Source organism: Astyanax mexicanus, unplaced genomic scaffold (assembly GCF_023375975.1).
Source record: "Astyanax mexicanus isolate ESR-SI-001 unplaced genomic scaffold, AstMex3_surface scaffold_33, whole genome shotgun sequence".
Taxonomy (NCBI): domain Eukaryota; kingdom Metazoa; phylum Chordata; class Actinopteri; order Characiformes; family Acestrorhamphidae; genus Astyanax; species Astyanax mexicanus.
Genome location: NW_026040043.1, coordinates 2,256,002 through 2,283,449, shown reverse-complemented (window position 1 = coordinate 2,283,449; position 27,448 = coordinate 2,256,002). Strand labels below are relative to the sequence as shown.

The 27,448-nt window shown below is 37.5% G+C and overlaps 2 protein-coding genes across 2 annotated transcripts; one reads left to right on the top strand and one right to left on the bottom strand.

Annotated features, from left to right (window-relative positions):
- Positions 1-471: 471 nt before the first annotated feature.
- Positions 472-22,546, top strand: lancl1 (LanC antibiotic synthetase component C-like 1 (bacterial)). The gene is made up of 11 exons (XM_049473080.1): positions 472-555; positions 3,628-3,725; positions 5,087-5,204; positions 7,734-7,941; positions 8,340-8,487; positions 8,680-8,826; positions 9,819-10,001; positions 13,688-13,864; positions 18,596-18,668; positions 20,638-20,726; positions 21,887-22,546. Exons 2-10 carry the CDS (start codon positions 3,639-3,641, stop codon positions 20,712-20,714), a joined length of 1,218 nt encoding a protein of 405 aa, XP_049329037.1. The 5' UTR covers positions 472-555; positions 3,628-3,638; the 3' UTR covers positions 20,715-20,726; positions 21,887-22,546.
- Positions 22,547-23,595: 1,049 nt separating this feature from the next.
- On the bottom strand, positions 23,596-26,746 carry LOC103047630 (C-type mannose receptor 2-like; the record flags this gene model as incomplete). Its single annotated transcript, XM_049473026.1, has 3 exons — positions 23,596-24,356; positions 25,613-25,945; positions 26,347-26,746. Coding segments are annotated over 3 exons (1,101 nt in total), but the record flags the coding sequence as incomplete, so codon positions are not given.
- Between the last annotated feature and the right edge of the window lie 702 nt (positions 26,747-27,448).

Below are 27,448 nucleotides of genomic sequence, written 5' to 3'. Positions count from 1 at the left end.
ACATAACTCCCTACTCCCTATAAACTTAATTATGTAAAGCATGAAATCAGGCTTGCTGCTCCCTATACACCACACCATGTAGAGCATAAAATCAATGTTTTTATGTTTTTGCACCCTTTATAGTGCATTATGTGAAGCACAAAATCAATGCTCCCTTCTCCCTGTGTAGTGCACTGTGTAGAGTACACAACATGGATTCTTAATTCCTATCTACTTATGCATCTAAAAAAAAAATAATAATAATAAAAATAAAATAATAATAATAATAATAATAATAATAATAATAATAATACAATTACAGGCAATAAAAAAACAAAAATCAGTGAATAATATATTATATAATATATAATATATATATAATATATTATAATATATTACTGAAAATAACTTCTCAGTGATACTGTAATTTATAGAGATGCCCCAGTATTGGTGAATAAGGTGAGCTGGTGCAGGGCGTGTTCCGGCCGGCGGGGGACAGTAGTGAGTGATCGGCAGTGAGAGGAGAGCGGGCTAGAGAGGAGCAGAAGAAGACTGAATAATAACAGCGCTGCTGGGGTGAGATATGAATTATTATAAACTCTTTATTTATTATCTGATTATCCGCGTGCCCCCCGCCGCGCAGCGCTCAGAGCCGGGCAGAGAGCTGCAGCGGCCCGCGGGAAGCAGCGGCCTAAACCGCGGGTCTCACCAGAAACTGATTTATTACATTTAAGTTATATATATTTATATACATTTATACACATTTATATACAGAACAGCTGCTCCTACAACACCATATACAATCAAACACGGCCATCGCAGCCATTTACAGCTCATTTACATAATCCTACAGCTCTCGCTGCGCTTCTGCATCCATATACAGGCCCACAGTTATATACTGCACTTAATAGGGAGCCTAATATAGCCTGCCTGTTCTCTAGCCTAATTAGTGCACTATATAGGTAGCAGGATATATTAGGCTCCATAGTGCACTATATAGGGAACAACAGTGCTTTATTTAATGCCCTACATAGGATCCCTAGTTAGTGAACTATATAGAGAACATAATGTAGCCGGCCTGTACTATTTAAGGCATTAATTAAAGCACTGTTGTTCCCTATATAGTGCACTAACTAGGGAGATTAATACATCCTACCTGTTCCCTACATAGTGCACTTTGTAGGGCATTAAATAAGGCACTGTTGCTCCATATATAATGCTAGATTAGGGAGTCTAGGGGTAGCAGGCTATATTAGGCTCCATAGTGCACTATATAGGGAACAACAGTGTTTTATTTAATGCCCTACATAGTGCACTATATATGGAACAGACAGGGTATATTAGGCTCCCTAGTTAGTGCACTATATAGAGAACATAATATAGCCGGCCTGTACTATTTAAGGCATTAATTAAAACACTATTGTTCCCTATATAGTGCACTAACAAAGGGCCTCTAATATACCCTGCCTTTTCCCTATATACTGCACTATTTAGAGAATTAAATAAAGCACTGTTATTCCCTATATAGTGCACTAACTAGGGAGTCTAATATACCCTGCCTGTTCCCTATATAGTGCACTTTGTAGGGCATTAAATAAAGCACTGTTGCTTCATATATAATGTACTAACTAGGGAGTCTAATATACCCTGTTTCCTATTTAATGCAATAAATAGGGAGTCTAATATACTCTGTTCCCTATATAATGCACTAAATAGGGAGCCTAATATAGCCTGCCTCTTCCCCAGCCTAATTAGTGCACTACATAGGTAGCAGGCTATATTAGGCTTCATAGTGCAATATATAGAGAACAACAGTGCTTTATTTAATGCCCTAGATAGTGCACTATATATGAAACAGACAGGGTATATTAGGTCACTAGTTAGTGCACTATATAGAGAACATAATGTAGCCAGCCTGTAGTATTTAAGGCATTAATTAAAACACTATTGTTCCCTTTATAGTGCACTTACAAGGGACGCTAATATACCCTGCCTGTTCCCTATATAGTGCACTTTGTAGGGCATTAAATAAAGCACTGTTGCTTCATATATAATGTACTAACTAGGGAGTCTAATATACCCTGTTTCCTATTTAATGCAATAAATAGGGAGTCTAATATACTCTGTTCCCTATATAATGCACTAAATAGGGAGCCTAAGCCTGCCTGTTCCCTAGCGTAATTAGTGCACTATATAGGTAGCAGGCTATATAAGGGTCCATAGTGCAATATATAGAGAACAACAGTGCTTTATTTAATGCCCTACATAGTGCACTATATATGAAACAGACAGGGTATATTAGGCTCCCTAGTTAGTGCACTATATAAAGAACATAATGTAGCCGGCCTGTACTCTTTAAGGCATTAATTAAAGCAGTATTGTTCCCTATATAGTGCACTAACAAAGGGCCTCTAATATACCCTGCCTGTTCCCTACATAGTGCACTATTTAGAGCATTAAATAAAGCACTGTTGCTCCATATATAATGCACTAACTAGGGAGTCTAATATACCCTGTTTCCTATTTAATGCAATAAATAGGGAACCTAATATACCCTGTGCCATTAATAGTGGACTAAATAGGGGGCCTAATATAGCCTGCCTGTTCCCAAGGCTAATTAGTGCACTATATAGGTAGCAGGCTATTTATTTAGAGCATTAAATAAAGCTTTATTGTTCTCTATATATTGCACAATTCGGGGCAATAATTAAAGCAGTTCTGTTCCCTATTTGGTGCACTTTGTAGGTCATTAAATAAAGCACTGCTGTTCCCTACAACAAGGGAGCCTAATATAGTCTGCTTGTTCCCTAAATAGTGCAGTAACCAGGGAGTCTAATATACCATGTTCCCTATATAGTGTACTAAGTATGGAGCCTAATATACACAGCCTTTTCCCTATATATATTTAGAGCATTAAGTAAAGCCTTATTGTTTCCTATATATTGCACAATGTAAGTCAGTAAAGAAAGCACTGCTGTTCCTTATATAGTGCACTATGTAGGGCGTTAGGTAAAGCACTGTTGTTCCCTATATAGTGCACAAACAAGGAAGCCTAATGAAGCCTATATTGCAGTGTACAGGTCACTAAATAAAGCTGTATTATTCTCTATATTGTGTGATATTTAGGGAATGCATAGTGCACTGTACCGGTCATGACATAAAGCCTTATTGTTGCATATTTAATGCACAATTAATGTGACAAAGTAAACCCTCATTATTACCTATGTAGGGCATAAATATTAAAGCTTTATTATTTAATATCTAAATAATGGAATTATAAACTAGGGAAAGCCTTTTCATATTTTTCTTTTAATGCATATAAAACTCTGATCCTCTAATCATTTCTTTGCATGGTGTTTTGTTCAGTGCATGTACTCTCCTATATATTGCACTTACCAGTATGACCTGAAGCCTTATTAATATTTAAAAATAAACCCTGATCAGTAGCCATGTAGTGCTGTATCTAGGGCATGATCATTCCCTATATAATGCACTATTAATAGTATGAAATAAAGACTTTTAATTCCCTATATATTGCACTATCCTAAGCTTGAAATTAAGCTTTATTGTTATGATCTTTATAGAGATATGAAATAAAGCCTGGTTCTGTGCAGTGTAATATGTTTTTGTCTTGTTATTTTCCTGCAGATTTGTGAAAGATGTCGGAGCCGAGAGCGTATAAGAACCCGTATCCGGACTACAGCGGTCCCGAGAGCGTGCAGGGAATATTCGACGCTCATGGCAGAGTAAGTTACACACTCAGGCCCACGTTACCTACATGATACAGTTTACACAGTTTAATGTACAGTGTCCTCCAAATGTATTGGAACAGAGAGACCAATCCCTTTGTTTCTGCTGTAGACTGAAAACATATGAATTTGACATTAAAATATTTATATATGAGACGAAAGATCAGAATTTTTACCATTTATTTTCAGATATTTACACCTGAATCTTATATAAAGTTCAAAACATACTGTAGCACCTTCTGTCTGAACCAGTTTCAGATTTTGCCTTTATCTGTGCAGACTGAGCATTTATAGTTAGAGGAGTGACCAACATCAAAACCAGAGAGCTGAGAGAGTCTATGGGTGAATAACAAGCAACTGTGAAGCTGAGAGAAGATGAAATAATCAATCAGAACCATTAGAGCACTAATATTATTCATATCCAGAACAACTGTATGGAATGTCCTGAAGAAGAAAGTCGTCACTGGTGTACTAAGTATCAGGTGATTAACAGGTAGACCAAGGGAAACCACAGCAGTTGATGAAACAGAAACATTGTGAGTTCTGTAAAGTAAAAAACCCAAAGAACTCCAATGAATCAAAGTACAGAGGCTTCACCAGCAGATGAAGACCACAATTAAGCCTATAGACTGTTTTTGGACAAATGAGACAAAGATCAACCTTTACCAATGTGATGGAAAGACTAGAGTTTGGAGAAAGAAAGGATCGACCTCACTGTTCCAATACTTTTGAAGTGCAGTGTTTAAACTTTGTTACAGCTCTGGAAAAAAATAAGAGAGCACTTAAAAATGATGATTTTCTTTGATTTTACCAAATTGAAAACCTCTGGAATATAATCAAGAGGAAGATGGATGATCCCATGCCATCAAACCAAACTGAACTGCTCTTGAATTTTTGCACCAGGAGTAAAGCAGCATAAAGTTATTCAAAAGCAGTGTGTAAGCCTGGTGGAGAACGAGAACATGATGCCAAGATGCATGAAAAAACTGTGATTAAAAACCAACCAGGGTTATTCCACCAAATACTGATTTTCTGAACTCTTAAAACTTTATGAATATGAATTTGTTTTGTTTTTTTTTTGCATTATTTGAGACCTGAAAGCTATTTTTTGCATCTTTTCTTTTGTTATTTTAGCCATTTCTCATTTAAGCAAATAAATGCTTTTGTATGACAATATTTGTATTTGGAATTTGGGAGAAATGTTGTCTGTAGTTTATAGAATAAAACAACAATACCTATAAATAGCAAAATCAGAGGAACTGATTCAGAAAATGATTCAGTAGTCTCTTAATTTTGTTCCGGATCTGTATGTCAGAAAGTACAGTATGTAAATGTATATTCTGTGGATGTAATTGCAGTTGACGGCCGCGTTTGCTGGGCGTATCAGCAGTAAGATCAGCGAGCTGCTGGCAGTGATGGAGAACGGGCTGAAGAGTGCCGACCCGAGAGACTGCACAGGCTACACAGGCTGGGCAGGTAAAGGAAAGACTTCGTTTTCCTGATAATTCAGAGTTTTTTTTACGTTTACATTGATGTGTATTTGATTGATTTGATTGCAGACAGTATGAACCCAAGATAATTCATGTTTTATCTGCTCATCTTTTAACGGTTTATCGTTTCATTTATTAATGTACATCCATTCCTGCATTTCAGGCCTGAAACACTTTCCAAACAAAGTTGGGACGCCGGCAATTTAGGGCTAGTAAACAGGTAACACGGGCAAGAGATTACTCCATAAACCTTTAAACGAAAGTCCAACAAGTCCAAACGTCAGGTTCTGTTCTGGTATGAGGGGAGGGAGGGAGGGAGGGGAGGGAGGGGGGGGGGCGTGTCAGTCCACTAATGTGATGCAGCAATAGTTAAGGCATTAAGGCTGTATTAGGCTCCCTAGTTAGTGCACTATATAGAGAACAGCCAGGCCATATTAGACTCCCTAACGAGTGCACCATATAGGGAATAAAAAAAGCTTTATTTAACTCTCTAAAAGTAATTTTTTTGGAGCAACATATACAGTTACCGTATTTTTCGCACTATAAGGTCCAATAAAAATCCTTTCATTTTTTTCGTCTTATGTATAAATGTTAACAGTCAGGTTGCAAGGAGCAGTAAAGCTAGAGGTGAGCATTATTGCCCTGTAGCCTGCTTCTAACCCCAGATAGCACTGCTGGAGCAGCATTAGCATTAGCCACTAACCGTTAAAGTTAGCTCTTTTTCTATTCAGAAGTAAAAATTATTGGCCTGTAGTCTGCTCCTGACTGGAATAGCACTGCTGGAGCAGCATTAGCATTAGCTGCTAACTGCGCAAGCCTTTTTGCTATTCAGAAGTGGGTTTTATCGGCCTTTAGCCTGCTCCTAACCCTGGATATCACTGCTGGAGCAGCATTAGCATTAGCTGCTAACCGTTAAAGCTAGCTTTTTATCAACCTGCATATTTACAGTGTTAAAACAAGCTACTTGGTATGAACCACTAGCTAATATTGCCCTGGCAGTGTAGCTCAGTGTCGTGTAAAAAAAGACCAGACAATAGACTTTCATTGATAGTGTACCTTATTTAACAGTGCGCCTTATAGTGCGAAAAATACAGTTAGGCCCATAAATATTTGGATAGTGATAAAGTCTACATAGTTTGGGATCTGCATGCCTCCACACTGGATTTAAAATGAAACAAGACAATGCTAATCCACATGCTGTACAAGTTACAGTGTTAGACTGTGGAAGAGGAAGAGGATACGGGTGCAGGACTGACCTGTTCTCTGTGATCAGCTGTTACAGAAAGAATGAGATAAAATTAAACCTGAAACACTTCAGCACCGGTAGAGCTGGGTATTGAAATTCAATACCAAAAAAAATACTAAATACTAAAAAAAAAAAATACTAAATTTTGATACTTTGCATGAAGAATCGAAGCGCCCTGATGCACGCAAACTCTCTCCCTAACTCTCACTCGCAGTCACTCGCACTGTCTCTCCTTCTCTCGCTCTCTCTCGCACTGTTACTCACCCACGCTGTCCCTCTCACACTGTCTCTCACTCTCTTGTGCTGTGTCTCACTCACTCTTGTGCTCTCTCACGCTGTCTCGTTCTCTCGCGCTGTCTTTCGCTCTCTTGTGCTGTCTCTAACTTACTCACGCTGTCTCTCCCTCTCTTACACTATCGCTCGCTTTCTGACACTGTCTCTTGCTGTCTGTTTCATACTCTCTCGCGCTGTTGCTTGCCATCTCTTGCTGTCTCTCGCTCACTTGCGCTGTCTCTTGCTCACTCGCTCGGTCTCTCGCTCACTTGCACTGTCTCTCACTCTCCATTGTCTCACTCACTTAAGCTGTCTCTCCCTCTGTCGTGCTGTCTCTCGCTGTCTATTTCACATTCTTTCGTGCTGACTCTTGCTCTCTCGCGCTGTCTCTCACTCTCTCACTCACTCGCTCTGTCTGTTTCTCGCTCTGTCCCTTGTCCTCTTGCTCACTAACTCTGTTTCTTGCTTACTTGTGCTGTCTCTCCCTCTCTCTCGCTGTCTGTCTCTCTTTCATGCTGTCTGTCCTTCTCTCTCGCTGTCTGTCCCCTTCGCTGTCTGTCTCTCTCTCACGCTGTCTGTCCTTCACTGACACTGTCTGTCCCTCACTTGTGCTGTCTCACTCACTCAAGCTGTCTCTCCCTCTCTCGTGCTGGCTCTCCCTCACTCACTCTGTCTCCCTCTCTCTCTTGCACTCTCCAATTTTGAAAAAGGTATCAAAAAAAGTATAATTTGGGAATTGGTATCAAATGCAATGTATCGTATCAGTATTAAATATTTTAAAACGATACCCAGCTCTAATCAGGTGGTATCATCATCAGTGCCACAATGTCATGTGTTGTGAGAAGGAATGGCAATGATATAAAGTGGTATCTTGAGTTCATAATGTTTATTTTATTTATTTGAATTTCTATTCTGCCACAACGTTTTGTGATTTGGAAATCTTTAAAAGTAAGAGGTTTATGAGTTTTATCCATCAGAAGATCTCTCCCTCCACAGGTATCGCTCTGCTGTACCTGCACCTCCACACGGTGTACGGAGACCCGGCCTTCCTGCAGAGGGCGTTCGACCACGTCAGCCGCAGCCTGAAGTGTCTGACCGGGAGCCGGGTCACGTTCCTGTGCGGGGACGTCGGGCCCCTCGCCGTGGCTGCTGTGGTGTACCATCGCCTGCAGAGGCCCCAGGAAGCAGAGGAGTGTATCAACAGGTCGGCGGTCATAAATCCTTAAATGTTGTTCTGGGTTCTTTTGTGGATGAGGACCTCCTGGATGAGTTGTTCATGCCCTTTTGGAGTAATTTCGGTAGAACAGCCTGGGTCACTCCTGGGAAGGTTCACCAGTTTCATGTTTTTTTCTCCATTAGTGAATAATAGTAGCTCTCACTGTGGTTCTCTGGAGTCCCAAAGCTTTAGAAATGACTTTGTAACCTTTTCCAGACTGATGGGTGATTTGAACCTTTGTTAAATTTCTTCAGATCCGGGTATAATGTGTTGCTTTTTTCTGTCTATAAACATTTAGACAGACAGTAGATGTATATTTATATGTGTTGCTCCTGTGCTAGAGAGATGGTTAATAACCCCGCAGTGTTTGGTGTTTGTGTTGTCAGGGTGCTGCAGATGCACAGGACCGTGGTGAAGAGCACCGGAAACTTACCCAACGAGCTTCTGTACGGCCGAGTGGGCTACCTCTACTCCCTCATCTTCATCAACCAGCAGCTTCAGCAGGAGGTCATCCCCGCCCAGTACATCCAACAGGTACACCAGCACTCAACTAACACGGCCTCAGGCTCTCTCTCTTTAAATTTCTCCTTATTTCTGTCTCTATCAGACTTCTATATCATTAAAGAGCTGTTTAACTTGGGCAAAAGAGACAAATACTGTATTTTTCGCACTAAAAGGAGTACTTAAAATCCTTTAATTTTCCCCAAAATTATCATTTTATTTCAGGTCTGTGATACGGTCTTGGCATCGGGTCACAATCTGTCTCAGAGGATGAGGATTGTAGAGCAGAGCCCGCTGATGTACGAGTGGTACCAGGAGCAGTACGTGGGTGCTGCCCACGGCCTGACGGGCATCTACTACTACCTCATGCAGGTAAACCTCCTGAACACCTGAATTTAATATATCAGTAATTGTGAGGTAGTGCACCTCCTGATGAGAGACGAGCTGTAATGTAATGTATCAGTAATTGTAAGGTAGTGTACCTCCTGGTGAGAGATGAGCTGTAATGTAATGTATCAGTAATTGTGAGGTAGTGTACCTTCTGGTGAGAGATGGTAATGTGAGGTAGTGAAGCTCCTGGTGAGAGATGGTAATGTGAGGTAGTGTACCTCCTGGGGAGAGACGAGCTGTACTGTAATGTATCAGTAATTGTGAGGTAGTGTACATTCTGGTGAGAGATGATAATTGTGAGGTAGTGTACCTTCTGGTGAGAGATGGTAATTGTAAGGTAGTGTACCTCCTGGTGAGAGATGGTAATGTGAGGTAGTGAAGCTCCTGGTGAGAGATGGTAATGTGAGGTAGTGTACCTCCTGGGGAGAGACGAGCTGTACTGTAATGTATCAGTAATTGTGAGGTAGTGTACCTTCTGGTGAGAGATGGTAATTGTAAGGTAGTGTACCTCCTGGGGAGAGATGGTAATTGTGAGGTAGTGAACCTCCTGGTGAGAGATGGTAATTTGAGGTACTGAACCTCCTGGTGAGAGATGGTAATTTGAGGTACTAAACCTCCTGGTGAGAGAAGTAATTTGAGGTAGTGAACCTCCTGGTGAGAGACGAGCTGTACTATAATGTATTAGTAATTGTGAGGTAGTGAACCTCCTGGTGAGAGATGGTAATTTGAGGTAGTGTACCTCCTGGTGAGAGATGGTAATTTGAGGTAGTGTACCTCCTGGTGAGTGATGGTAATTTGAGGTAGTGAACCTCCTGGTGAGAGATGGTAATTTGAGGTAGTGTACCTCCTGGTGAGTGATGGTAATTTGAGGTAGTGAACCTCCTGGTGAGTGATGGTAATTTGAGGTAGTGAACCTCCTGGTGAGAGATGGTAATTGTGAGGTATTATATGGAGGTGGTCTCTTCTCTCCGCAGCCCGGCTTCATGACGGATGAGGGCAGGTTGTTGGCGCTGGTGAAGCCCAGCGTGGACTTCGTGTGTCGGCTAAAGTTTCCCACGGGGAACTACCCCCCGTGCGTCGGAGACGAGCGTGACCTGCTGGTGCACTGGTGCCACGGCGCTCCTGGAATTATCTACATGCTGCTGCAAGCCTATAAGGTACAATCACCATATATACACAGTACCAGTTAAAAAACACCATAGAAACCACCATCGATAACATAGCAACTACCTAGCAACTGCTTTGTAGCAAAATAGCAACCACGATAGAGACCATAGCAACTCTTTAGCATTTACCTAGCAACCAATTAGTAGTTAAATAGCAACCACAATGAAAACCATAGCAACACATTAGCAAGCAACTGTCTAGCAACAGCTTAGCAACCATTTTAGTAACAGCATAGCAACCCCTATGGATACCATAGCAACTCCTTAGCAACCACCTATCAACAACTTTGTAACACCATGGTAACCACCACGGATATCATATTAACACCTTTCCAACCAATTACCAACACTGTATCAACCACTTAGCAACACCATAGCAACCATGATGGATGCCATAGCAACCAACTAGCAATACTTTAGTAACCACATAGCAACAACCTAGCAACACCGTAGCAACCACCACAAATAGCATAGCAACACCATAGCAACCACCATGGATGCCATAGCAACACCTTAGCAACCATATAGCAACACCATAGCAACCACCGTGGATACCACAGGAAGCATTTAGCAACCATCTAGCAACAACTTTACAATTGCAACAATAGCAACCAACAAGGAACACCATAGAAACCACCATTAATAGCAAAGCAAGACCTTAGCAAACACCTAGGAACACTATAGCAACCACAACAAAAAGCATAGTAACACCTTAGCAACCACCTAGCAAATCATTAGGTAAGCTGCCCAGCCATTCTATATTTCCTTTAAGAAATGCACATTTTTAGTCATTATTGTAAGAAATTGTCCATTATATATAGATGATATACTACCACAATAATATTAATGCTATTTTAAATAGAATTGAAGGTATTTAGGTATGAATACTGTTGAGGCATAGGGATTAAAATACAAACACACTTTTTAATATCTTAAATAAAGTAAAGCTTTAAAAAATTTAATAATAAAATCTGCACGTCCATATATTGTACAATTAACCGATGGCGTAATTATCGTGACAGTCCTTCCCTGTACAGTCTAATCAGAGCTGTTTAATCAGACTGTAACTATTGTAAATGATGGGGTTTTGGAGACACCTAGTGGCAGCCAGCGGTAGTGCAGCACTGCTGAACTGGGGTTCATATAAACTGGGATTTCTCTACAGAAGGACTATTTTTCCTCACAGCTTCCTGCATGTACTCCTCCGCCAGGTATGATTGTATGTTTGTTTTAGGCCGGACCTGAGTTTAAGGTGTCATATATTGTATTTGTATGCATATAATATAGTTTATTTAAGTTTGGAAGCTTCTAGAGCAGGGGTGTCCAAACTTTTTTTTGTTGGGGGCCAGAAGGAGAAATGTATAGGAAGTCACGGGCCACAGACTCTGTAATAAAACAAATAATGAAATATACCACTTTAAATAATACTTTTTTCCTGATTACTTTCATTTACACATCATTTTACCTGACTAACTATCTTTATCTTTGACAGTGTTGTGTAAACTAAGATTTTTCAAATTGATGTTTAATTTCATGATGTCTCTTAATATTAAACTCCTTAATTACGGCAACTTTTAGACACCTTGGCCCGTTTTTCTGCGCTAGAAATGCACACCCTCTCCGCTTTTCGATTTTTTGCCCCGTTTTTCTGCGCAAGAAATGCGCACTCTCTCCGCTATTAGACTCTTTGGCCTATTTTTCTGCGCTAGAAATTAGTGATGGGACGATACATTTTTTTCAGCTCCGATCCGATACCGATATAAAACTGATATAAGATTGCCGATACCGATACAAATACCGATACTTTTAGTTTATTAATAGTACTATGATTAACGTTAAATAATGAGGCTGAAACAGACCACACAGCCCTTTTAAGAGTATCCACAGGTGCATTTGATGTAAATGCATTCAAAAGTCATTTATTTGACACACTTCATATGCAATTACACAATAGTTTCCTTTCAAATAAAATGTTTGAATTTTTATTAAATATAAAAAAAGTAAAATATTAAATACGTTAAATATTAAATTCAGCGCATTTTTTGCAACGGTTGTGCAGGAGACTTTTATTTTGACAGGTAGCATAGAGGATTAGCTGCAATAGCTAACGGCTAACTGGCGATGCTAACTGTATTTCCGAGCTAAATTAATCACTGTTTTTTAATAACAGATTGATTTCTTAGTGCTGGTTAGGGTTGGTAGGATCTGTGGTTTGATATTAGATGTGAATTATGGCTGTAGTTCACTTAAGATAGTTATTTATTACATTCACAATGCCGGAATGATTTTGCTAGCTAGGCTAACAGACTGCAGATCTTAATGGAGATGGCTAACGGCTAAGTGGCAATGCTAACTGTATTTCCGAACTAAATTAATGACTGTTTTTTAATAACAGATGGGTGTGTTTGTGCTGGTTAGTGTTTGTAGATGCTGTGGTTTATAGGATATGTGGATTATGAATATAGTTTACTCCAGTCTGTAGTTATTATACCTTCACAACACCGGAATGCAGCTGCTGTCAGTTCAGTGCTAGCTAGGCTAACAGACTGCTGGTGTTAATCTGTTTACCTCTCAGACGCTGACTTTACGTGTACCGTTCTGCTGTACAGCGTTTCCAAAGTGAAAACTCTCCAGATAATGGACTTTTTTTGTAGATAAACAGCTAAAGTTACTCAGTCAGCCGCAGACTGAAGCTGCTGGGGGTTCAGGGTAAACTGTTTAACTGGAATCCTGATCAGGGATGCGTTTTGTGTTAACGTTATGGCGGGTTTATTGTTCAGCTCAAGCTTTGGACTGGAATATGGATCGGTAAGTGGATCGGCAGCGACCGCCCGATATCCGATTCGTCGGATTACGTCAATATCGGCCCCGATACCGATATTGTATCGGATCGGTCCCATCTCTACTAGAAATGCGCACTCTCTCCACTTTTACACTCTTTGGCCTGTTTTTCTGCCCTAGAAATGCACACCCTCTCCGCTTTTAGACTCTTTGGCCCGTTTTTCTGCACTAGAAATGCGCACTCTCTCTGCTTTTACACTCTTTGGCCTGTTTTTCTGCCCTAGAAATGCACACCCTCTCCGCTTTAAGACTCTTTCCCCGTTTTTCTGCGCTACAAATGCGCACTCTCTCTGCTTTTAGACTCTTTGGCCTGTTTTTCTGCGCTAGAAATGCGCGCTCTCTCTGCTTTTTGGCCTGTTTTTCTGCGCTAGAAATGCGCACCCTCTCCACTTTTACACTCTTTGGCCTGTTTTTCTGCCCTAGAAATGTGCACCCTCTCCACTTTTACACTCTTTGGCCCGTTTTTCTGCCCTAGAAATGTGCACCCTCTCCGCTTTAAGACTCTTTCTCCGTTTTTCTGCTCTAGAAATGTGCACTCTCTCTGCTTTTAGACTCTTTGGCCCGTTTTTCTGCGCTAGAAATGTGCACTCTCTCTGCTTTTAGACTCTTTGGCCTGTTTTTCTGCGCTAGAAATGCGCACCCTCAACGCTTTTACACTCTTTTGCCCGTTTCTGACACCTAGCGTTCAAACTTTGAATCTCATATTATAAAAGCCTGCTTAACAGCGACTAACTTTCATTCTATTTCAAAAATACCTCGCAGTTTAGACACCCCTGTTCTAGAGCTTGTTAAACTCTTGAGATGGTGATCCGGTGTCCTGTCTCTCACCTGTGCAGGTGTTTGGGGTGCAGCAGTATCTGGAGGACGCAGTGCGCTGTGGGGAGGTGGTCTGGCAGAGGGGTCTGCTGAAGAAGGGCTACGGCCTGTGCCACGGAGCCGCGGGCAACGCCTACTGCTTCCTGTCCCTCTACAAACTCACCCAGGACCCCAAGTACCTGTACAGGACCTGCATGGTGAGTGAGATTAAAATAAAAAAAAAGTTGATAATTTTTATGATTTTCCTTTAGAAATCTGTGGTTGTTCAGATCAACAGTTATATATAGTTATATACAGAGGTGGAAAGTTACTAATTACATTTACTCATGTTACTGTAATTGAGTAGATTTTATGAGTAATTTGTCATATTTAAAGTAGCTTTCATAGGTAATTTTACTTATGCTTAAGTTCATTTTGACACAAGTAATTTACTTCACTACTTTGGAAATCTTCCCATTACTGAGTAAAACATGAAATGCTGGAAAAAAAACAAATTGTCTGAATTAAAAAAAAAATTGAGTTTTGTTCTCCATGGCAGCGCAGCTGAACTTTTCCCAGCAGTGTTTATTATTACAGTTAGCGGGAGAGACACTGTGTAAATCAGCTGTGTAGCCTGGGGCCTGTGTGCGCGGCTCGGGGGAACCGGTGTTAAGTTATGGTACCTATCAATATCAGTGCTTCTGTACGGCACTGCGCATGCTCCGACCAACAGTTTTTTTTGGTATGATTTCATGTTTTTAATGATAATTAAATAATGTTTTTATTGGGAACATTAAACAATTTGCTTGAATAAAAAAAACAACATGTAAATAGCGGTTAAAGCATAGAAAAAGTAAAAAAAAAATAATGAACTGTAAAACTATAAAATACGGTTTATAGTCGCCTATATTTACCATAACCTTTTAACAGTAAAGAAAAAAAAATGGATCATAGAAACCTATGCCACTTGTTCATGAAAATGTTTTATGGGGTGGTCTGAACAAATACTGCCTGAAAGGTCCAAATTATTTAATTTAATAATTATTTAATTTATGATATGTACGTTTTACTTTAAATAAATCAAAGTAACAATGTAACTTTTACTCAAAGTACATTTTAAATTGAGTACTGTTTTACTTTTACTCGAGTAGATTTTTAGATGGGTACTTTTACTTTTACTTGAGTAGAATTTTAGCAAAATAAAGGTACTTTACTTAATTACAATTTTTCAGTACTTTTTCCACCTCTGTTTATACTCAGCTCTAGACAAAAATTAGAGAGCACTTAAAAATTATGAGTTTCTCATTTACTAATTTTGGAGTAATGGGACACTATTATACCATTATTATTAAAAATCTATATTCAGTTGCTCATAAAACAGATTTGAGATCAGGCTTGTGTGCTGTCCTCCACATTTCCACATCAGATATTCAGCCTCACTTTAATGTATTTGTTCAAGCACAAAACAGGCTGGATTTCTCTCACTGAACACAAAAAAGAACTGAGGCAGAACAAACATACAAATGCATTTATTGCATTTGAAAAAAAAAAAAATAATTTGTGTAAAGTTGTGTAGTTGATAGTAGGGGTGGGCGATATGGCTCTAAAATAATATCACGATATTTCAGGGTATTTTTGAGATAATGATATACTTGGCGATATAGGAAAACTAAAATAATTTATTAATTTCAGGAATATAGTATAATAGTATAACAGTATAATCATAATGTGGCAAACTTAATAATATAGCATAAAATAATATAATGCAGCAAATAATACTGCAGAATATTTAGTGCATGCATATCGTCGCTGTCCAATGAAAATCTCCAAAACAGAAAAAAAACTTGTAAACTTTCAGTAGAAGTCAATGTAAAAAGAGTTTATTTCAGGTCATTTTGAAGAGTTTCTATTGATCTGTGCATTAAGAAATTTTGGCACAGTGTAAGGGACAGTTTGTCTTCAAATTATGTAATAAACTAAAAAATTAACAAAAATGGAGATAAGTGTTTTTCATAGGACAGCGAAAATATAAACTGCTAACTAAAACAATTATACAATAAATACACTTAAAACTTCACAGTAAATATTAGACTACTTTTAAGACAGAACAGCCCTATTTTAATATCATGATATTTCTGTGTCACGATATATTGTATACGATATAATATTGCCCACCCCTAGCTGATAGTGCTGCTAGTTGTTAAACACTGAACTTTTGTTAAATATTTATATAATTATATGCTGAACATTTTCATTGCATCACTCTGTAATGTTTTATTTACTGTTCTTTGTTAAGTTAAAACTTTAGCTATTTATACGTCACAGGTTGTGACGTTTTAGTAAAAACGATGCAAAATGTTTTTACAGTTTTCTAAACTGAACCATCACGTTTTTTTTTTTATAATTATATAATCCAACACATTTTTACTGTATCATTGTAATGTTTCATATACTGTTTTTTTTTTTTGCGTTTTCTTTATTTTCACGACTATTTACATTGTAGATTCTCACTGAAGCATCAAAACTATAAATGAACACATGTGGAGTTTTATGTACTTAACAAAAAAAGGTGAAATAACTGAAAATATGTTTTATATTCTAGTTTCTTCACAATAGCCCCCCTTTGCTCTGATTACTGCTTTGCACACTCTCTTGGCATCATTCTCTCAATGAGCTTCTTTAAGAGGTGGCCACCTGAAATGAAAAGTTTTCCAACAGTCTTGAATGAAGGAAGGAGTTCCCAGAGGTGTTTATTAGCACTTGTTGCTCCTTTGCCTTCTTCACTCTGTGCTCCAGCTCACCCCAAACCATCTGGATTGGGTTCAGGTCCAGTGACTGTGGAGGTTCAGCTCATTTTTTGTTAAGTACATAAAACTCCACATGTGTTCATTCATAGTTTTGATGCTTCAGTGAGAATCTACAATGTAAATAGTCATGAAAATAAAGAAACTCATTGAAAAAGAGAAGGAGTGTCCAAACTTTTGGCCTGTACTGTAGATGTATTGGGCAGAATTAAGCTAAGTATATTAGTCTGGTCCTCTAAAACCATTGCAATTTCTCATGCTGCCCCTTGAGAAAATCCTGGTTTAGGGTTTAGTAGCTCTTCAGTTAAAATGTAACTGGAAAGATAGACCAAGTTTAAAGCTAATCATCACGTTCCAAGGTCGTTCAGGTCTCAGCTGCTGCTGTTTATTCCAGTCTGATGTTCAGATTAATCATCCGTCTGACTGGAGCTCCGCCCACATTACCTACATTACCCACATCTGTATAGACGTTCGGCTGACGGCTGTATTACGCTTTATTATGTTTGGCATCAGCACTTTTTTGGAACGTCTCCAAATGAGTGTTTTCCTGTGTGTGTCGAGTTTAAGTCTCTAATGGAGCCGTCCATCTCTGTCATCCCATATAAATCATATTAAACGTCATCAGCCGTTTCCTATATTTCGTCTGCTTCTCTTTACTCTTACATGTGAACGCTGCATCGCTTAGTTTTTTTTTGCACTAAAAGTGTGCTATAATTTTGCACTTAAAATCCTTAAATTTTCCCCAAAATCATCAGTTCTCCTTATATATGAATTCTACCAGTCAGGTATTAAGGAGCAGTAAAGCCACTCTGCTGAAGTACAGAGTTATACAGGAGTTTCAGTTTAGTTCTCCAGCATCGAGACTGGAGCAGTATTAGCATTAGCCGCTAACTGCACTAAGCTCTAGCTCTTTTATCGTTCAGAGTTGAGTATATTGGATGTAGTCTGTGTGGTTACTGTGTTAAAAACAAGCTACATAGGAAGAATCGCTAGCTGATAGCACCCTGGCCTACTGGAACACTCAGGATTGCTCAGTGTAGCTCTCTCAGGCGGCTAGTGCTGGTGGTTAGCTGCTAGCTGCTAATGCTAATGCTGCTGCACCCAGCCTTAGTCTAAATCTGTAAATCTAAGCTTACTGTAAATAAACAGAAGTGCTTTACTCACCCAAATAATCAGTTTTTAGGATAGAAATCTGTGTAGATTAACATCCAGCGCTCGAAAGAAAATGTGGTAACACTTTCGATGAATGTCATCTCTATAAGACTCTATAAACATATTTATAACACATTATAATTCATTCATAACATGGCTTATTAACATGGCTATACATATTTAACTCTATAAACTATATAATTCATCATAGCCATGTTTATTATGCATCATGAACTGTGATTATAATGCATTAATAGCTGTGTTTATAACATGTTATACATCAATACCAAGAAACTCAGTCCCAGCTTGTAGGCTTGTATCATGACTAAAACAGCTTCCAACTTATAAACACACCCTCAGTAATCCTATAATTATATATTTTTAACCACTCATGAATTATACTTGTCTTGAATATAATATTAGTTATAGTCAGTTATAATGTATTATAACAGGTCTTTGTGCGCTCTAAGCTCTAAGTAAAGTGACAGACTTTCATTGTGGGACTTGATTAGTAACAATAGGTAGATATACTATTTTAACATGTATATCATAAGCCTAGCTTATAATGTATTATGATCACAAGTCATAATGCTTAATAAACATGGCTATAGTGTGTTATGCATTTTTATAAATATGTATAGCCATGTTTATAATGCCTTATGAATGCTAATAAAGATGACATTCATGAAAGTATTACCGAACATGTTTTTATTGTTTTAAGAATTACAGTTTTGTATACTTAACTTAGTTTACTTAACTTAACTTAGTTTACTTCACTTAACTTAGTTTACTTAACTTAACTAGTTAGCCCCTCTGCTCAATTAGAAGGGAAGCATGGCGACACCCCTGTTCCTTACTAGTGTTGCATAACGCACCTTATAATCCAGTGCATCTAATAGTGTGAAAAATACAGTTGTCTTACAGCCTGAGCTCAGGAATTGAAGGATATCTGGTGCGAGAGGCATGATGGGAAATGGTGTTTTCTGTGGTTAGTTTGCAGACTGGTGCATGAACTATGGGAAACATGGCTGCAGGACTCCGGACACACCTTTCTCTCTCTTTGAAGGTAAGTATTGTTTATTGTACACTGGATTTTTTTAATCACTACTGTTTCATGAGTATGCTAAAATGATGTACACAAAACTGTAATAACTATAATAACTGTAAAATACTTTGGTACCACTTTTCAGCTCAATTTTGCAATTTTAATGTTGTTATATAAACATTAACTGTGTATTAATAGGTTTTAAAGTATTTGCAACCTAATTAATAACCATTAATAAACTCCTTTATAAACCATTCATAAGGTATTCTTCTTTTAAGGTGGTACTGAAACAATTTTTGGTACCACTTTAAAATAAGAGTACCTTTATAAAGGGTTTATAAATGGTTTAGTTTATTAATGGTTACTAATTAGGTTGTAAATGCCTTAAAAATCATTAATAATCAGTTATAAGACATACATAGAAATGTACGTCGACCTGTTGTTTGCCAAATAGTGAACAAATAGTGAACAGCCAAATAACTGATAATTAATGATTTTTAAGGCATTTACAAACTAATTAATAACCATTAATAAACTAATTGTAAACCACTTATTAACCCTTTATAAAGGTAGTCTTATTTTAAGGTGGTACTGAAACAATTGTTTTATTGTTTTTAGTACTGTTTAATTGTTTGTCCTAGGACTAGGCCATACATATAAAAAAATAATAAATAAATAAATAAATATTTCTATAATAATAATAATAATACTTTTGTCTTTAAACAAAAATACAATCTTATATTCAGGATAAAAAAACAAGGCACATCTAGATATCAATAATCAATCAATCAATTAATCAATCAACCTTTATTTTCACTCAGAAAAAAACATTGAGGGTGAGGCTCATTTTCAATAAATCCGAGATTAAAAGAGAAGGTAAACTATTAATTTTAAATCAGCTAAAATCAGTCAAGTAATCAGTAAAGGTAAATGTACAAATTAAAAAATCTTTAAAAAATATCAATCAAGATAAAAGTATAATAAAAGAATGTTATATGATAACCTTGATAATTGAGTATTTAATAAGTAAGAAAATGGTCAAAAATTAAAAGTATAAAATAAATGATACGCAATATACAGATTTAAGTTTAAAATACCTAAATGAATCCAGAAATAGAAATCAATCAACCATCAATCATTGATATCATCATATATTTTTTAATATATCAGAGTACTGATAAGTAGACAGAGATTACAAGACAAAAGTAAATTATTAGTATTAAATCAGCTAAAATCAGTGATCAATCAAGGTAAATGTACAAATTTTTTTAAAAACATCAATCAAGATAAAATAATAATAAAAGAAGGTATGATAAAATTGATTTGATAAAATAGTATTTAATAATTAAGAAAAAGATAAAAAATAATGTGTAAAATAAATCTAAAGCTAAATCACAAGTAAAACCAGTAATAGAGAAAAAAATAGATTTATATAAATATAAACAGAGAAAAGGTAAAATTACAAAATTATATGTTAACTTCACTTAATATTTTTTACATAAAAAGTTTACACACCCAACAAAATAGTAAAAAAGTTCAAAAAAGTGAAATAACATAAGCAAAATGTGAAATGTCTAATAAAAGTAAAAAAAAAAAAATAATAATAATAATAAGAAGAAGAAGTACCAGTCAAAAGTTTGGACATGCTTTCTCATTCATTGTTTTTTTTTCTTTCTTTTTTTTACATTTTGATATTGAAGACTATATTAAAGCTACACAGAAGAAAATCCAGAATTATTTAGACAACAAAAAGTGTTCAACAATAAAATAGATATATTAATAAAATAAATCAATAAAAATATTTATTTATTTAATTAAAATATATATTAAATAAAAAAAGTAAAGATAAACATTGAATAAGAAGAGGTGTGCATGCATTTGACTGGTACTGTATCTGAATAAACTCTTTATTTAACATTAGGTTTTTTAATATTCTGATAGTCCTACTTTAAAAGCTCTTCTTTCTCTCATTTCTTCATCTTAACTCTAGGAATGGCTGGAACGATCTACTTCCTCGCTGATCTGCTGCAGCCGCTGGCTGCCAAGTTCCCAGCGTTTGAGGTGTAAAAAGAGAACAAGGTAAACTTTCATTCATTAAAACCAACGACTGTATAAATCATGGACATTTTGTCATTTTGTTAAATTCAAAATTAAGCAGTTGTCCTGTATTATGCATTTTACACATGATGGATAAAAACAATGTATATAAAGCTATTGCGTAATAAAAACAATACAGCAGAAGTAACAAATCTAACAAAATAAGTAACACATCTCAAACAATTTGAATATCATTGAAAAGGGTTTATTTCTTTTATTGTTGATGATTTTGGATTACAGACAATGAAAACCCAAAAATCAGTGTCTCAGAAAATTAGAACATTATATAAGGTCCACTGTGTTATATCAAGTCTAAAGTCCCAGAAAATGCTTCCCTCTGCTGACAACTTTTATGGAGATGCGGATTTCATTTTCCAGCAGGACTTGGCACACTCCCTACACTGCTAAAAGTACCAATTGGTCCTATATAATATTCTAATTATCTAAAACAATGATTTTTGGGATTTGATTGGCTGTAAGCCATACTCATCATCAATAAAAGAAATACTCTGTGTGTAGTACATCTATATAATATATGAGTTTCACATTTTGAACTGAATTACTGAAATAAAGTAACTTTTAAATGATATTCTCATTTGAGATGCACTAAAAAAAACATTTGAGATCACTTAAAAATGATGAGTTTCTTTGCTTTTACCAAATTAAAAAAAACCTCGAATATAATCAAGAGGAAGATGGATGATCACAAGCCATCAAACCAAACTGAACTGCTTGAATTTTTTTTTTTTTTTTTTTTGCACCAGGAGTGTAAAGCATAAAGTTATCCAAAAGCAGTGTGTAAATCTGGTGGAGGAGAACATGATGCCAAGATGCATTAAAAAAATGAAGCTGTGATTAAAAACCAACCAGGATTATTCCACCAAATATTGATTATTTCTGAACTCTTAAAACTTTATGAATATGAACTATGAAAAATATGTTTTCTTTGCATATTTTTTTTGTTATTTCAGCCATTTCTTATTTTCTGCAAATAAATGCTTTAAATGACAATATTTTTATTTGGAATTTGGGAGAAAATGTTCATTTTACTCAAACATAAACCTATAAATAGCAAAATCAGAGAAACTGATTCAGAAACTGCTTGTTTTCTGCAGTTATTGATCTTCTCTGTTGTATCTCAGGTCCGCCGCCACAGGTCACTGGTACTGTGAAGCACCAGCTGATCAGATGGTATTAAGTAGTGCTTTGCAACAAAAAGCCTGAAGCCTGGATCTGGAGCATCGCTAACTTCAGAACTGTGACACTCTAAACCGCTCTCCATTCTACTTCTTCTGCATGCCTCCAGTTCACGGGAACTTCACGTCTTACTGGAACCGCCAAACCGCTGGGGTTTTAACGGGGTGGTAAGCACTTACTGTTGCACTTAATGTTGGGCGTAGGTCTTTGTAACGGATAGTTTATTGATATATATCAGTTGTTTTCAGTAAAACAGACGAGTGTTATTTTTGTATTAGTGCCATCCCTGCTTCCTCTTTACCGATCCTCTCACAGTAAACGTACTTTTGTGTTGGCGTTAACGTAACTTCGTAACTTTGCTTTGCACTAAGACCGCCGAGGTCTTTATCTGGACCAGGCGTCGCTTGATGATCATAATTGACTTTAGAGGACTCGTAACTCAGCGCAACGCAACGCAGTGCTAGCTGTTTGTCACAATAGTTAAAAGAACTTGTTTCTAATGTTCCTCTACGGGGTTTTTCCTTTTTTCTTTTGCGTTCTTTCTTTCCTTCTACCAATGCTGTTCACTTTCATCTGCTCAGTAATAAACTGTAAAGTGAGAAGAAGTCGTATGATGTTTGTTCTTTATTCTGACTAATTCTTGAATTATTGTGTTCTTGTTTCAAAGGGATTCTATGAACTAAACAGGGCTGTGTATTGGTAAGAAATTGGCAATACGATATGATATATACAGCTCTCAAACATTTAAAGAAAGCACTTACTCTTCAAGTTTCTTTGATTTTACCCAGTTGAAAACCTCTGGAATATAATCAAGAGGAAGATGGATGATCACAAGCCATCAAACCAAACTGAACTGCTTGAATTTTTTGGCATAAAGTTTTCCAAAAGCAGTGTGTAAGACTGGTGGAGGAAGAGAACATGATGCCAAGATGCATGAAAAAAACTGTGATTAAAAACCAACCAGGGTTATTCCACCAAATATTGATTTCTGAACTCTTAAAACTTGTTTTCTTTGAACTCGTTTTCTTTACTTTGGAAAGTAATGGTGGAAAAATGGCTGCAGCCATTTGTTGCCAGCCGTTTAGACATTAATGGCTGTGTGTTGAGTTATTTTAAGGGAAACAGGATATTTACAGTTATACAAGCTGTACACTGACTACTTTACATAATAATAATTGTATTAAAGTGTAATATCTTTATGAAAAGAGCTGAGTTGTCAACATATTATACCAGCTCAATAACGTTAAAAGGATCTTTGGAAATCTTTGGTTCATCACACTGCTGCTGCTGCTGCATTATTGCAGGACTCCATTAGGAACCTTTACAGTTTTATTGCGATTTTCAAAATGTAATCATGATTTTACATACAGAAATTTTATCTTTTTAATCTAAAATATCTGAGAACGCTACTCATTTCTGAAGTGTTTAACCGACATTTTCTAAACATTCTGCCGAGGACTGAGCTCATACCGGAAAAAGTTCCAGTGGAGTAAAGCAAACAATAATACTCTAATTTGAGTTGAGTTGGGTTTGGGGGGCATTTTAATCTAAAAATCTAAAATTATTATTTAAAGCCATGTTTTGTTTACATTCCTCCCCTGTCTCTCTCTCTCTCTTTCTGTTGCGCTCGGCGTGACTTTAGTTTCCTCCCATTCTCGTTTTCCCTTCTCCCTATCTCCTTATAAGGGCGTTTTTTTCCCGGCTATGTCCCAATTCACTAACTGGCGCAGCGGTAGTGTATTGGAGTGCGACCCTGACGACACGGGTTGGATCCCGTGTGAGGAGCAGTGTGTTTATTTATTCATTTATTTTTCCTTTCTTCTTGGGTTTACCTGCTTTGAGATCAACTGTTCTGCAATTGGGTTCAACAACCCTCTGGGCTGGAGAGCTACCAGTCTGTAGCTACACTCCATCCCATTACACTTCATTACACTTCATTACACTTCATTACACTTGCCCAGCTTTCAAATATAATAGAATAAAAATAATAATAATTAAAGGATTTATATGTAATCAGAATGGATAATTCAGCACCGCACACTCACGACTAATCTTCATATTTGATGCAGATGAAGTTGAGAGTCTGGTTCTCAGGCAGGCTGACCCACTTCTGATCTCCTCTAGCCTGCACCGCTCCGGTTCTGACCACAGGCTCACAGTGTTCTCCCTCTGCACCGTTACCTGGAGCCCAGTTCTGATAGCAGACGGAAAACCCACTCGTCCAGAACCAGAATCCCTGAGTGCAGGTGTGACGCAGACCCAGCCACACATGATCAGTGGAGGCTTTCTGAGCCACATCCTTCACCCAGAGCTGGATCTCCTCAGAGTGAACTGAGACCAGGTCCACATGATTCTCTCTGCAGTATCTCAGAGCATCTGCCCAGCTCAGATTCTGCTGAATCAAGACCAGCTTATCTGGAGACAAATTGGGAAAAATAATAGCTAAGCATTTTTATTAGGTACACTACTTTATGTCTTGTTGATTAATATACATCCATTACTGCTGGTTGAGAACTTTGGACAGTACACAGCAGGATTTGTCATTAGACTTCGTCTGAGGGAGGGATCTGTTACTTCTTTATCACCAACAAAGTGCTGCTGCTGGTGCCGGTTCCTGCCTACTCTGCCAAAAGTACCAATTGGTCTTATATAATATTCAAATTTTCTGAGACACTGATTTTTGGGTTTTCATTGGCTGTAAGCCACAATCATCAACAATAAAAGAAATAAACGCTTAAAATAGATCACTCTGTGTGTAATACATCCATGTAATAAATGAGTCTGCAGCAGCTAGTAAAAGAAAATGTTCAGAAAAACGAGTCTATCAGGAAAAGCACCGTGTCTACATCAACCCGTGAATTAGTATTTATGGCCTGTCCACCTCGGCTCGGGACCGCCCACAGACAGAGCTGAAGCCGGGCGGTGATGCCGCCTCATCAGATAGGAGCTAAATAACAGTGCTAGGAACAGCACGCAGTTCATTCCTGTGTTATTTGTGTGAATAACACATCAGTGTTTATATACTTTACCCAGTAATTCAGAGCTAAGAAACAAATGGTTAGAATTAGTCTATGGAGGAACACCACCAGCCAAGTACTATTGAGATAGGTAGGTGTAAAAACAGTTTAGAACAGTTCTGTTTACACTAGTTACTTTATGAACCTGGACTACCCACCCACCTGTGTATAAGTAACTATAGGTTTAAATAGGATCTCGGGTGTATTTGGTGTTTACAGAGACTCTAAGACTCTTTATTACACATGTTGTAAAGTAACATAAGATTGTTAAATATCTGCAAAAAAATAATGTGTGTAAAACTGTTGCCCATCTCGCTGGTGTCGCAGTGCTGTTAGCCAATTAGAAGCAATATGTTTGCATATATGAATATTCATGAGCAAGAGCCAAAATCCTATAATTTCTTTCTCCGCCTACTCCTCCACCGGACTAAAGTATACCGGAGCACCACAACTAGACATTTTATAATGAATGAAAAACCATGGAATGAGACCTTCAAATTAAATGCATAAAAAACATAAAATATCTGGGTTCAATCTTACTGCAGTTTCTTTGCATTTTCCATGCTGCCCATTTTTATAATTTGCCATTATACTTCCTGTAGGTAAGTTACTGTAGAATTTACACATTCTTAGACTAAGTGTAATGTAACTCACCCTCATGGCAGACGAATGGGGAAACGATGCTACAGTTCTGATCACGCCAGAGACCCTGGTCAGTCACTGACACCGTGGTGCAGTTCTCAATCCCACCAGGATTAGACTTCCAGTATCGGAATGAGGAGCTGCTCTGATCCGACCACTCCCAGGTGTCTTTAAACAGCCCAATCCAAGCAGTTCCAAAATTTGTAATTTTGGAGATCTGCTGGTTCTCAGTCTGGTTCCTCACACTGACCAGGTCTGTGTGATGTTCTCTGCAGTAGCTCTGAGCTTCACTCCAGCTCTTCTTCTCATTGATGAGTATGTATCTGTCAGAGCCCGTCATCTTTTCTGAAATACATTCAATTTACGTTATTATTCACATTATTAAAGAGTGTCCTTATAGTTATGCACATAAAAAGTTACATTCTGAATTTATTTAGTTTATATTTTAAACGTTTTTTGTTGCACACAAACATATTTCAAGTAATATTTAATTAACTGCACTTTATAAGAGAAAGTGTTCAATGCTAATAAAGCATTTCAATATTTAAGTTTGACTTATTACTTTTTTGATTACCCCTTCAATAAAAACTCCAGCACAAAATAAAACTACCACTGCTGCCCCGCCCCACAGGTGTCGGGCCTGTGCTGGACATGGCCCAGAGGAGCGGAAGTTGGCTTCCCTTATTTTAAATTCTGAAAGGTGGAAACCCTAGCTATGCTGGTTGCTAGTATTAGGTGATTCTTACCATCATAGCACATAAATTTATATTGAGTCAAGCACATGGCATCAAACCAGCCGTATGCAGCGGATGCAACACAGAACTCAATTCCTCCTCTGTTGTCTGGGTCTCTTCCTTCCCAGATGAAGTACGTTATATTCTGTGTGCTGGGATTGTCCCTCGCCAGAGACCAGCACCACTTCACAGTGCTCCCCCTGCTCAGGCCGATCCAAACCGAGCTCTTAGCTTTACCCTGCAGCAGCTCGTTCAGCTTCTTCATCTCGTCCATGTTGTTGATGGTGGCCAGATCAGTGTAGGTCTGTCTGCAGTAGCTCTGAGCTTCAGTCCAGGTTTTACTCTCATTCACAAAGTGATACCGATGAGGAACGTATGGAGATACACCACACACAGCTGTGAAGAACAGGAGAAATCAGTGTTATAGTTAATGTTTAACCTTTAATTTGCGCTAAGAATGTATACGTCAAAGTATTAAAGTTTTCTGATTCATTAGTAAAATTATTGGTAAAATTAATTGGTACAATAAATTGGAAAAATTATTAATTTGCATTAAGAATATATACATTAAAGTTTATGTTAAGAATAGGGCTGCATGATTTTTTACAAAAAGAAATTACATCACAAATGTTCTTTTTCCAGCATTATATATCGCGATATTTAACAATGACGTCACCAGTTCCACCCCCACCCCCGTGCTGTCTGGTGTCTGGACGGATCAAGAGCTGAGTCAGTGCAGAGCTCTCAAAACCAGAGGAAAACAGCAAAACAACAGTAATCGGCCCTTTAATCAGGCATTTAAATGGCAGCAGCAGCCTGTCACTCACACAGACACAGAGACAGCGCTTCTTGCATCAAGAATCAAAACATTGCAACATGAGGTGTTTAATTTAATTACCTTAAGTGACATGCACATCCTGCAATGTGACTATTGCACGATGAAGATGCTTAAATGATATATCGTGCAGCCCTAGTTAAGAATGTATACATTAAAGTATTAAAGTTTTCTGATTAATTGGTAAAATGATTAATTTGCGTTAAGAATGTATACATTAAAGTATTAAAGTTTTCTGATTAATTGGTAAAATGATTAATTTGCGTTAAGAATGTATAC